General features: G+C 50.7%; 1 protein-coding gene across 1 annotated transcript; it reads left to right on the top strand.

The window, feature by feature from the left end:
- The first annotated feature begins 7,828 nt into the window (after positions 1–7,828).
- Positions 7,829–13,280, top strand: LOC130122086 (amyloid beta A4 precursor protein-binding family B member 1-interacting protein). Its single transcript, XM_056291118.1, has 2 exons — positions 7,829–8,285; positions 12,206–13,280. Exons 1-2 carry the CDS (start codon positions 8,062–8,064, stop codon positions 12,663–12,665), a joined length of 684 nt encoding a protein of 227 aa, XP_056147093.1. The 5' UTR covers positions 7,829–8,061; the 3' UTR covers positions 12,666–13,280.
- The last annotated feature ends 212 nt before the right edge of the window (positions 13,281–13,492 follow it).

Raw genomic sequence — 13,492 nt, 5'->3', positions numbered from 1 at the left:
GCCGTACCACACTGAGATGCAGATGGTCAGGATGCTCTCTATGGTGCAGTGGTAGAAGTTGGTGAGAATTTTGGGGGGTAGACGGGCGCTCCTCAGCCTCCTCAGGAGATGCAGGCGTTGTTGGGCCTTTTTCACAAGGGCCTGGGTGTTTAATGTCCACGAAAGGTCCTCGCTGATGTGGACTCCAAGGAATTTAAAGCTGGAAACACGCTCCACTTCCACCCCATTGATGTGTATGGGGGAGTGGCTGCAGCTTCTAGACCTCCTGAAGTCCACAATCAGCTCCTTCGTCTTCTGCGCATTGAGGATGAGATTGTTGGTGGTACACCATGATGTGAGGTGCTGAATCTCGTCCCTGTAGGCCATCTCGTCATTGTTGGTGATACGACCAATGACTGCGGTGTCATCTGCAAACTTAACTATAACATTTGAGGGGTGAGTTGGCAGGCAGTCATGGGTAAAGAGGGAGAAAAGGAGGGGGCTCAGAACACAGCCTTGAGGGGCACCTGCGCTGAGGGTCAGGGTGGAGGAGGTGTGGTCACCTAACCTAACAGACTGAGGTCATGTGGTAGCCTGCAGCCATACCCTGCTTGGCAGAGGGGGTGGAGCGTGAGAGTCAGGTAATTTGCCAAGTACAATTGGGGAGAAAAACGGGGAAACCCCCCCCCCAAAATTGAATTTTCTGCCTTTATATTTCTTTGAGTTTGTCTTCACAGTAGTTTTAAAGAGCCCTGAATTCTCCTAACCAACCTATATTTTCCTTATGGTCTGCATATAGTAGCTGGGTCCAACCAATATTTTCCTTTGTCATATAAGTCTAAAGGCCTATGATGAATATCGCCTGTTTTCTTTATATATCTTTATACATACATACATACATACATACATACATACATACATACATACATACATACATACATACATACATACATACATACATACATACACACACATATCCACACATATACACACACAGACACACACAGACACACACACACACACACACACACACACACACACACACACACACACACACACACACACATATATATATATATATATATACACTACCGTTCAAAAGTTTGGGATCACATTGAAATGTCCATATTTTTGAAGGAAAAGCACTGTACTTTTCAATGGAGATAACTTTAAACTAGTCTTAACTTTAAAGAAATACACTCTATACATTGCTAATGTGGTAAATGACTATTCTAGCTGCAAATGTCTGGTTTTTGGTGCAATATCTACATAGGTGTATAGAGGCCCATTTCAAGCAACTATCATTCCAGTGTTCTAATGGTACAATGTGTTTGCTCATTGGCTCAGAAGGCTAATTGATGATTAGAAAACCCTTGTGCAATCATGTTCACACATCTGAAAACAGTTTAGCTCGTTACAGAAGCTACAAAACTGACCTTCCTTTGAGCAGATTGAGTTTCTGGAGCATCACATTTGTGGGGTCAATTAAACGCTCAAAATGGCCAGAAAAAGAGAGCTTTCATCTGAAACTCGACAGTCTATTCTTGTTCTTAGAAATGAAGGCTATTCCATGCGAGAAATTGCTAAGAAATTGAAGATTTCCTACACCGGTGTGTACTACTCCCTTCAGAGGACAGCACAAACAGGCTCTAACCAGAGTAGAAAAAGAAGTGGGAGGCCGCGTTGCACAACTGAGCAAGAAGATAAGTACATTAGAGTCTCTAGTTTGAGAAACAGACGCCTCACAGGTCCCCAACTGGCATCTTCATTAAATAGTACCCGCAAAACACCAGTGTCAACATCTACAGTGAAGAGGCGGCTGCGGGATTCTGGGCTTCAGGGCAGAGTGGCAAAGAAAAAGCCATATCTGAGACTGACCAATAAAAGAAAAAGATTAAGATGGGCAAAAGAACACAGACATTGGACAGAGGAAGACTGGAAAAAAGTGTTGTGGACGGATGAATCCAAGTTTGAGGTGTTTGGATCACAAAGAAGAACGTTTGTGAGACGCAGAACAAATGAAAAGATGCTGGAAGACTGCCTGACGCCATCTGTTAAGCATGGTGGAGGTAATGTGATGGTCTGGGGTTGCTTTGGTGCTGGTAAGGTGGGAGATTTGTACAGGGTAAAAGGGATTCTGAATAAGGAAGGCTATCACTCCATTTTGCAACGCCATGCCATACCCAGTGGACAGCGCTTGATTGGAGCCAATTTCATCCTACAACAGGACAATGACCCTAAACACACCTCCAAATTGTGCAAGAACTATTTAGAGCAGAAGCAGGCAGCTGGTATTCTATCGGTAATGGAGTGGCCAGCCCAGTCACCAGATCTGAACCCCATTGAGCTGTTGTGGGAGCAGCTTGACCGTATGGTACGCAAGAAGTGCCCATCCAACCAATCCAACTTGTGGGAGCTGCTTCTGGAAGCGTGGGGTGCAATTTCTCCAGATTACCTCAACAAATTAACAGCTAGAATGCCAAAGGTCTGCGATGCTGTAATTGCTGCAAATGGAGGATTCTTTGACGAAAGCAAAGTTTGATGTAAAAAAACTCTTATTTCAAATACAAATCATTATTTCTAACCTTGTCAATGTCTTGACTCTATTTTCTATTCATTTCACAACATATGGTGGTGAATAAGTGTGACTTTCCATGGAAAACACAAAATTGTTTGGGTGATCCCAAACTTTTGAACGGTAGTGTATATATATATACATATATATATATATATATATATATATATATATATATATATATATATATATGTGTGTGTGTGTGGACAGGCCGCCAGGCTGTCGACACACACACACACACACACACACACACCTAGGGACAATGTAGTACGGCCGATTCAGCTGACCTACATGTCTTTGATCCACCTGACCTACAAGTCTTTGATCCACCTGACCTACAAGTCTTTGATCCACCTGACCTACATGTCTTTGATCCACCTGACCTACATGTCTTTGATTCAGCTGACCTACATGTCTTTGATCCACCTGACCTACAAGTCTTTGATCCACCTGACCTACATGTCTTTGATCCACCTGACCTACATGTCTTTGATCCACCTGACCTACAAGTCTTTGATCCACCTGACCTACATGTCTTTGATCCACCTGACCTACATGTCTTTGATCCACCTGACCTACAAGTCTTTGATCCACCTGACCTACATGTCTTTGATCCACCTGACCTACATGTCTTTGATCCACCTGACCTACATGTCTTTGATCCACCTGACCTACATGTCTTTGATCCACCTGACCTACATGTCTTTGATTCAGCTGACCTACATGTCTTTGATTCAGCTGACCTACATGTCTTTGATTCACCTGACCTACATGTCTTTGATCCACCTGACCTACATGTCTTTGATCCACCTGACCTACATGTCTTTGGACTGTGGGAGGAAACCGGAGCCCCTGGAGGAAACCTACACAGACACGGGGAGAACATGCAAACTCCACACAGAGGACGACCCGGGACGACCCCCGAGTTTGGACTACCCCGGGGCTCGAACCCAGAATAGGCTTGTACTGTCTCATAAAAAAATTACTTGACTCACTGGCTTATTTTGCTCCTTATGTTTTAGCCCTCTCCCTACCGTTGAGTGTTTCTTTTAACAAAGATATATATATAATATTTATATATGATTTGTGTTTATTTTCTCCTTTATCTTTCTTGTCTCATGAAAAGTCGAAGCCATATGTCGGAGTGGTGCAGGATATGTATGAGGGAGGTGTGACAGTGGTGAGGTGTGTGGCTGGAATGACAGGTGGGTTCAAGGTGGAGGTGGGACTACTTCAAGGATCGGCTCTGAGCCCTTTCTTGTTTGCAGTGGTGATGGACAGGTTGACGGACGAGATCAGGCAGGAGTCTCCGTGGATGATGATGTTTGTTGATGACATTGTGATCTGTAGTGAGAGTAGGGTGCAGGTGGAGGAGAGCCTGGAGAGGTGGAGGTATGCACTGGAGAGAAGAGGAATGAAAGACGGAATACGGGGGGGAGGACAGCAGAATGGTCACCTCCAGAGTGGAGGTGACGAAGGGAAGGCTTACAAGATGGTGGTGAGACCAGCTATGTTGTATGGTTTGGAGACAGTGGCACTGATGAAAAGACAGGAGGTGGAGCTGGAGGTGGAGGTGGCAGAGATGAAGATGATAAGATTTTCATTGGGAGTGATGAAGAAGGACAGGATTAGGAAGGAGTATATTAGAGGGACAGCTCAGGTTCGACGGTGTGGAGACAAAGCAAGAGAGACAAGATTGAGATGGTGTGGACATGTGTGGAGGAGAGATGCTGGGTATACTGGGAGAAGGATGCTGAATATGGAGCTGCCAGGGAAGAGGAGAAGAGGAAGGCCAAAGAGGAGGTTTATGGATGTGGTGAGGGAGGACATGCAGGTGGCTGGTGTGACAGAGGAAGGTGCAGAGGACAGGAAGAGATGGAAACGGATGATCCGCTGTGGCGCCCCCTAATGGGAAAAATCAAAAGTGGCAGTAGTAGTAATCTCTTCGTCAACATCGCTTGGTTGTGTGAGGGTACCAGCAGGAGATACTGAGAGAGTGGCAGGAGTTGCTCCTTCGAGAGAGTGGCAGGAGTTGCTCCTTCGATAGAGTGGCAGGAGTTGCTCCTTCGAGAGAGTGGCAGGAGTTGCTCCTTCGAGAGAGTGGCAGGAGTTGCTCCTTCGAGAGAGTGGCAGGAGTTGCTCCTTCGAGAGAGTGGCAGGAGTTGCTCCTTCGAGAGAGTGGCAGGAGTTGCTCCTTTGGGAGAGTGGCAGGAGTTGCTCCTTTGGCCTGGCTCAGAATCAAAATGTATTATTAGACAGAGAAATGAGAGCCGAGCAGGCCTAGTTCCCTGACGGAGTCCTTTAATCATTTCCTGCATGCTGGCTCCATCAGATAGCGGCCAGTCTGTCACGCCTGCACCTCCTCCCTTCCTGTGTTGACCCACTCCGGCACTGCCGTGACTAACGTGGGCTTGTATCGTGCCACTGAACCCGGCAGGTCTCCTCCACTTTGAGACGCCTTTGTTCAGGTCCGCCTGTGTAGTCTGCAGGTCAGCTTCTGCACATTGTGATGCTGCCGCCGCCGCCATGTTTTTGCCCCGAGCCCACGGAGGGCTGGACTGGCCTTCGTGTCTGCAGGAGCTGTTGACTCAGCAGGTATTGTGATGAGTGATGAGACATTTCAGTTCCTTTTATTCTAAAGGTAGAACATCTGGATTATTGGGCGTCCGGGTAGCGTACTGGTCTATTCTGTTGCCTACCAACACAGGGATCGCCGGTTCGATTCCCCGTGTTACCTCTGGCTTGGTCGGGCGTCCCTACAGACACAATTGGCCGTGTCTGCGGGTGGGAAGCCGGATGTGGGTATGTGTCCTGGTCGCTGCACTAGCGCCTCCTCTGGTCGCTCGGGGCACGTGTTCGGGGGGGGCTCGGGGGAATAGTGTGATCCTCCCACGCGCTACGTCCCCCTGGTGAAACTCCTCACTGTCAGGTGAAAAGAAGCAGCTGGTGACTCCACATGTCTGCAGAGGCGAGCCGCCACCCACCTGCAGGGGCGCTCTCCACATGTATGGGAGGAGGCATGTGGTGGTCTGCAGCCCTCCCCGGATCGGCAGAGGGGGTGGAGCAGCGCGAGGTACGTCTCGGAAGAGTGGGGTGATTGGCCGGGTACAATGGGGGAGGAAAAAAGGGGGAAACTCCACACAGAAAAAAGCAAAAGAGAGAGGATGTGGAATGTCGTGTGTAGGGAGAGAGCTTGGGTGAGGGATGAGCCGAGACAGAGCTGCAGGTTTTCCCACGGCAGTTTAGGCTGCAAGCTATTACCCTGCACGTGTCCGCGCGCGGGGGGGGGGGTATTTAGTGAAAGCACATGTTTTTGATGCTTGTGTGCATGTGTGTGTGCGTGCACATATGTGTGGATGAGTGTGTTCGGGCTCATTCTAAGCTGTCCAGTCCATAAAACAACAACCAGCCAGTAAAGACGTCCTTGACTCGTTTCCTGTTGCCATGGTGCTCGGGGAGGCTCTCCAATCAGACCCCTCAGAACGTGTCCGAGGGAAGCGAACCGCTTCCTGCTGTTCTTACCGACTTCCTCCTGCTGGCAAGCCCTGGAATGCCTCACTGGATCCTGGAAAGCTGAGGAGAAGCGGTCCTGCCTGGTGGGTTTAGTGTTTTCCTTGTCTGGAGGCCCCGCAGCACAGACGCTGCTGGACCGCGGTGACGTGAGTTGCAAACCGTTTTCTAATTAAGGGACTCTCAAGATGTTAATCAAAGCTTTGGTCTCTGAAGCAGTGAATATCATATTATATGATGATGATGATGATGATGATTATGTATGATCAGTCCCTCTTTACTACTGAAAAACAATAACGATGATGACGATGAAAATCTTCATCTTAGCAAGTCACTTCCGGTGTAGTGTCAGGTCATGCTGTGTTAAGACACGAGTGCTGCTGGGGTCTGCACTTGTTGGTCGGTGGTCAGGTTCTGTTACTGGTCCACTTGTTGGTGGGTGGTCGGGTTCTGTTCCCGGTCCACTTGTTGGTCGGTGGTCAGGTTCTGTTGCCGGTCCACTTGTTGGTCGGTGGTCAGGTTTTCTTACCGGTCCACTTGTTGGTCGGTGGTCAGGTTCTGTTACCGGTCCACTTGTTGGTCGGTGGTCAGGTTTTCTTACCGGTCCACTTGTTGGTCGGTGGTCAGGTTCTGTTACCGGTCCACTTGTTGGTCGGTGGTCAGGTTCTGTTGCCGGTCCACTTGTTGGTCTGTGGTCAGGTTTTCTTACCGGTCCACTTGTTGGTGGGTGGTCGGGTTCTGTTACCGGTCCACTTGTTGGTCGGTGGTCAGGTTTTCTTACCGGTCCACTTGTTGGTCAGTGGTCAGGTTCTGTTACCGGTCCACTTGTTGGTGGGTGGTCAGGTTCTGTTGCCGGTCCACTTGTAGGTCGGTGGTCAGGTTTTCTTACCGGTCCACTTGTTGGTCGGTGGTCAGGTTCTGTTACCGGTCCACTTGTTGGTCGGTGGTCGGGTTCTGTTGCCGGTCCACTTGTTGGTCGGTGGTCAGGTTCTGTTACCGGTCCACTTGTTGGTCTGTGGTCAGGTTTTCTGTTACCGGTCCACTTGTTAGTCGGTGGTCAGGTTCTGCTACCGGTCCACTTGTTTAGACGTCGGTTTTAAGATTGACCATGCGCTGCGGAGTGTAATTAGCTCACGTCGCTGACGTGCCCTTCATTAGAGTCCTGGAGGTGATTTTAAAATTCTTGTTGACGTTAAAGAAAAAACAAGGGGCGTCCGGGTGGCGTACTGGTCTATTCTGTTGCCTACCAACACGGGGATCGCCGGTTCGAATCCCCGTGTTGCCACCGGCTTGGTCGGGCATCCCTACCGACACGATAGGCCGTGTCTGCGGGTAGGAAGCCGGATGTGGGTATGTGTCCTGGTCGGTCGGGGCGCCTGTTCAGGGGGGAGGGGGAACCGGGGGGAATAATGTGATCCTCCCACGTGCTACATCCCCCTGGTGAAACTCCTCACTGTCAGGTGAAAAGAAGCGGCTGGTGACTCCACATGTATGGGAGGAGGCATGTGGTAGTCTGCAGCCCTCCCCGGATCAGCAGAGGGGGTGGAGCAGAGACCGGGACGGCTCAGAAGAGTGGGGTAATAGGCCGGACACAATGGGGGAGAAAAAAGGGGAACCCCCCCTCAAAAAAAAGAAAAAGAGAGAGAGAGAGAGAAGACAATCAAGACCAAAGACTTTTCCATGATTTAACTTTTTTAAATTCATCTTGTTTTGGCAGCTCGTGCAGCTACACATTTTGATTGAGTGATCTTTATCTCACAGACCGCCAGACCACCAGACCGCCAAGGCATCAGAGGCGAGAACGTCTGAAGGCGCCGTCCCAGCCTCGCCATTACTCTACACAACCCGGGACATCTTTTCACATCTGGCAGGCATCCATCCTCCCAACCTCCGGGACCAGGATCAAACCTGTCCGCAATGCGGCTTAGTCAACGGGTCCCAAGTAAAGACCAGTCAAACCTTCCCTTGCCTGACCCCACGACCAACACCCAGTCCTAATGGACACCATCCGGCCTGTCCAGGCCCACAGCATCATCAGTCCTAAGAGAGGGATGGAAGGTTCACTCCAGCTGCAGACACCACGTCCCCCTAAGGCCTGCGGCTCCCCTGGTCCTGGGAAACCATGTTGGGACGTGGATTTGCGGGTGACTGTGCTTCTGGTGGCTGTGGCAGGAGCTGTGATTCTGCTGCTCTTGTACAAACTCCTCCAGATGAGACACAGGTGGGTTATGTAATGAGACGAGGTGTGCAGGACGTTATACCATGGTCACGAGGACAGCTCGTTTCTGATTGGCTTGAGGGTGCGCCTCAATACTGTTCATGAATATGATGGTCAGTTAAGGCCCTCTGTGGTCAGTTATTTTTACAGCATGGTCACAGAGAATAGTTGTCTCTGATTGGCTGCAGGATGTGCATTTAAACTGTGTAATGAACACGAAGTTCAGCCAAAATTTAATCACTGTTCTAGATCCACGCGCGAGCCATAAAGATGCTATGTAACCATAGCAACAAGCTGATTCGGTTGCAAGCACAATGCACATGTTAGTTAGTGGCCAAGTTTAGTCTTTTTTCTTTTTTGGGGGAGGGGGGATTCCCCCCCCCCCTTTCTCCCCTACTGTACTTGGCCAATCACCCCGCTCTTCCGAGCCGTCCCGGTCTCTGCTCCACCCCCTCTGCTGATCCGGGGAGGGCTGCAGACTACCACATGCCTCCTCCCATACACGTGGAGAGTGCCCCTGCAGGTGGGTGGCTGTCGCCTCTGCAGACTGGATCAAACCATTAAACTTAGGGGCGTCCTGGTGGCGTGGCGGTCTGTTACGTTGCCTACCAACACGGGGATCGCCAGTTCGAATCCCCGTGTTACAGGCTTGGTCGGGCCTCCCTACAGACACAATTGGCCGTGTCTGCAGATGGAAAGTCGGATGTCGGTATGTGTCCTGGTTGCTGCACTAGCGCCCCCTCTGGTCGGTAGGAGCGCCTGCTCAGGGGAGAGTGGGAAGTGGGGGGAGTAGTGTGATCCTCCCACGCGCTACGTCCCCCTGGTGAAACTCCTCACTGTCAGGTGAAAAGCGGCTGGTGATTCCACATGTCTTGGGGGAGGCATGTGGTAGTCTGCAGCCCCCCCCCCCCGGATCAGCAGAGGGGGCGGAGCAGAGACCGGGACGGTTCGGAAGAGTGGGGTAATTGGCCGGGTACAACTGGGGAGAAGAAAGGGGGGGGGGTTATGAAGCAAAAGTTGGCTGCCAAGCAAAACCTTTGAATGTTTACTGGGGTCGCTACTGATTTAGCTTGTTGCTATTGTTACATAGAACAGCGTGTTGCTATGGTTACGTAGAACAGCGTGTTGCTATGGGAACATAATGAATTGTGCCCGGCATATGACTTTAGAACAGCGATTAATCTCCGCCCAATTAGGTGTTTATTAAACAGTTTTAACGCACACCCTCCAGCAGCCAATCAGAGACCAGTATTCTGTGACCAAGAAAGCAACATGATGTGGGAGATGTCAAGGGGCTGTCAGTTGGGCGGGTACTGCTGACCTCACTGCCTTACTGCCCTGCAACAGCCACTACTGACCTCACTGCCTTACTGCCCTGCAACAGCCACTACTGACCTCACTGCCGTACTGTCCTGCAACAGCCACTACTGACCTCACTGCCGTACTGTCCTGCAACAGCCACTACTGACCTCACTGCCGTACTGCCCTGCAACAGCCACTACTGACCTCACTGCCTTACTGCCCTGCACCAACCACTACTGACCTCACTGCCTTACTGCCCTGCAACAGCCACTACTGACCTCACTGCCGTACTGCCCTGCACCAACCACTACTGACCTCACTGCCATACTGTCCTGCAACAGCCACTACTGACCTCACTGCCGTACTGCCCTGCACCAACCACTACTGACCTCACTGCCTTACTGCCCTGCAACAGCCACTACTGACCTCACTGCCGTACTGTCCTGCAACAGCCACTACTGACCTCACTGCCGTACTGCCCTGCACCAACCACTACTGACCTCACTGCCTTACAGCCCTGCAACAGCCACTACTGACCTCACTGCCTTACTGTCCTGCAACAGCCACTACTGACCTCACTGCCTTACTGCCCTGCACCAACCACTACTGACCTCACTGCCTTACTGCCCTGCAACAGCCACTACTGACCTCACTGCCGTACTGCCCTGCACCAACCACTACTGACCTCACTGCCTTACAGCCCTGCAACAGCCACTACTGACCTCACTGCCTTACTGTCCTGCAACAGCCACTACTGACCTCACTGCCTTACTGCCCTGCAACAGCCACTACTGACCTCACTGCCTTACTGCCCTGCAACAGCCACTACTGACCTCACTGCCTTACTGTCCTGCAACAGCCACTACTGACCTCACTGCCTTACTGCCCTGCAACAACCACTACTGACCTCACTGCCTTACTGCCCTGCAACAACCACTACTGACCTCACTGCCTTACTGCCCTGCAACAGCCACTACTGACCTCACTGCCTCACTGCCCTGCAACAACCACTACTGACCTCACTGCCTTACTGCCCTGCAACAGCCACTACTGACCTCACTGCCTCACTGCCCTGCAACAGCCACTACTGACCTCACTGCCTTACTTCCCCTTTCAACAACCACTACTGACCTCACTGCCTTACTGCCCTGCAACAGCCACTACTGACCTCACTGCCGTACTGCCCTGCACCAACCACTACTGACCTCACTGCCTTACTGTCCTGCAACAGCCACTACTGACCTCACTGCCGTACTGCCCTGCACCAACCACTACTGACCTCACTGCCTTACTGCCCTGCAACAGCCACTACTGACCTCACTGCCTCACTGCCCTGCAACAGCCACTACTGACCTCACTGCCTTACTTCCCCTTTCAACAACCACTACTGACCTCACTGCCTTACTGCCCTGCAACAGCCACTACTGACCTCACTGCCGTACTGCCCTGCACCAACCACTACTGACCTCACTGCCTTACTGTCCTGCAACAGCCACTACTGACCTCACTGCCGTACTGCCCTGCACCAACCACTACTGACCTCACTGCCTTACTGCCCTGCAACAGCCACTACTGACCTCACTGCCGTACTGTCCTGCAACAGCCACTACTGACCTCACTGCTCTACTGTCCTGCAACAGCCATTACTGACCTCACTGCCTTACTGCCCTGCAACAACCACTACTGACCTCACTGCCTTACTGCCCTGCAACAGCCACTACTGACCTCAGTGGCGTACAGTCTGTAAGAACAGGATAATAAAACAGATTTAACACCAGAACGATCAAAACTGTCTGGCCATTTGGGTTTTCAAAGTTTTAAAACTTTGTGGAATTTTTTTTTAAAAACTTACAGACCTGCCGCTCCCTGCATTCTCCTACAATTGCACATATTTGCATTAAAATGAGTTTGAGATCAATCGCAAAAAAGAAAGGAAGATAAGATCTACCTAAAACGACCACCAGCGGTCAACATGACCGTCTCTTAATTTGTGCGTGATGGTGTGCGTCATGTCAATATTGATGACGTGTGTTGGTCGCGTCATTTCCTTCGTGAAGTTCGTTGCTCTGTCCTAGAAACACACTAGCGCCCTCCAGTGGAGACAAATAGCCTAAACTTGATTTTTGATTATTGACAACATGTCTGGTTACAGATGCACCATGACTACCAGCGAGGTGCTGCAGTGTTTACAGGCGTTGGGCAGCGGCCATTTTAAATTGTTTAAAAATAGTATCAAAGTTGTTAACATGTTAATTTTGGTGTCAGTTAGTTTCTTAACAGACACACTAACATATGTAACGCATTAATATCTCAGCTGGGTATTTATCTTGACACAATATAGAGTTTAAACACCGGCGGTCATTTTGACCGCCCATGGTCGTTTTAGGTAGGAGTGAAATGCCTGATGAGCTTTCTTGTGTTGTGGCATGTATGTTGTGTTGTGTTGTTTGCTGTTATGTGACATTATGTTGTGTTGTGTTGTGTTGCATGTGTTATGATATTTTGTGTCGCGTGGTTGGATGTTGTATCATTTGTTGCATATCCTGTCATGTGCTGTCGTGTTGTGATGTGTTGTGCGTCGTGTCATGTTGTGTTGTGCTGTGTCGTCTTGTGTCGTATAGGCTGAGGGTGGCCAGGGCGGGGCAGGCTCTGAGGTACTACAGCTTCTACCATGCCGCCACCTACACCCTCAGAGATCCCCAGGTGGCGCCTGCCAAGAACGGAAACATCTCTGAGGTCAACCCCGTGGTCCAGATTGTTACTACGGCGACACCACCCACCAACCACCCACCGCCGCCGCCCCCGTCGGCGTCCCCTCCGCACCCACCGCCTCTACCCTCTCCTCCTGTGCCCCCTCCGCCTCCCCTCATCCCTCCACCCCCACTGCCTCCAACTCCACCTCTCTTGACTCTCCCTCTCCCACTGCCCGTCATCCACAACACCCCGCCCAGCCCTCACCTGTCGTGGGGCGCCAGCTCGGATGTGGAGGTGTACTCCCGGATCGGCGCCTTCAGGCCCTCCAGACTGTCCAGCCTGTCCAGCCAAACACAGGTCATCCTGTTTGAGCACTCGTCACTTTGACCTGCCAAACTGGACATCACCGAGACAAAGAACATCAGTGAAAGTCGCCCGGGTTGGAAGTTAAAAGACAACAACACACACACACACACACACACACACACACACACACACACACACACACACACACACACACACACTGAAAAACACCACAAAATACATGTAATGGTCGTAGTGTTGTGACGGAAACAACGAGTTTCCTGTTTCGCATTGCTGGCTCGTTTTAAGAGAGGAAATCATGTCCCAGAGTTTTTCCTGCATCATGTCTCACATGAGCCGGACCTCGAGTACCGTTATCATGTTTCACCCCAGGGGTTCGAATCCCCGTGTTGCCTCCGGCTGGGTCCCTACACACACAATTGGCCGTGTCTGCGGCCTCTGTCACACCAGCCACCTGCATGTCCTCCCTCACCACCTCCATAAACCTCCTCTTTGGCCTTCCTCTTCTCCTCTTCCCTGGCAGCTCCATATTCAGCATCCTTCTCCCAGTATACCCAGCATCTCTCCTCCACACATGTCCACACCATCTCCATCTTGTCTCTCTTGCTTTGTCTCCAAACCGTCCAACCTGAGCTGTCCCTCTAATAGACTCCTTCCTAATCCTGTCCTTCTTCATCACTCCCAATGAAAATCTTATCATCTTCACCTCCGCCACCTCCAGCTCCTCCTCCTGTCTTTTCATCAGTACCACTGTCTCCAAACCATACAACATAGCTGGTCTCACTACCATCTGGTAAACCTTCCCTTTAACTCTTGCTGGTACCCTTCTGTCACACATCACTCCTGACACTCTTCTCCACCCACTCCACCCTGCCTGCACTCTCTCCTTC

The sequence above is a fragment of the Lampris incognitus genome, chromosome 12 (genome assembly GCF_029633865.1).
Source record: "Lampris incognitus isolate fLamInc1 chromosome 12, fLamInc1.hap2, whole genome shotgun sequence".
Taxonomy (NCBI): domain Eukaryota; kingdom Metazoa; phylum Chordata; class Actinopteri; order Lampriformes; family Lampridae; genus Lampris; species Lampris incognitus.
The sequence above is the reverse complement of the archived record's forward strand: the minus strand, read 5'-3'. Positions and strand labels throughout refer to the sequence as shown.

What these genes read in the sequence shown, in the direction of transcription:
- LOC130122086 (XM_056291118.1), top strand. Translation starts at nt 8,062, where the DNA reads ATGGACACCATCCGGCCTGTCCAGGCCCACAGCATCATCAGTCCTAAG. An exon ending in CTCCTCCAGATGAGACACAG is followed by an intron (nt 8,286 to 12,205) that starts GTGGGTTATGTA and finishes TGTGTCGTATAG; the next exon opens with GCTGAGGGTGGCCAGGGCGG.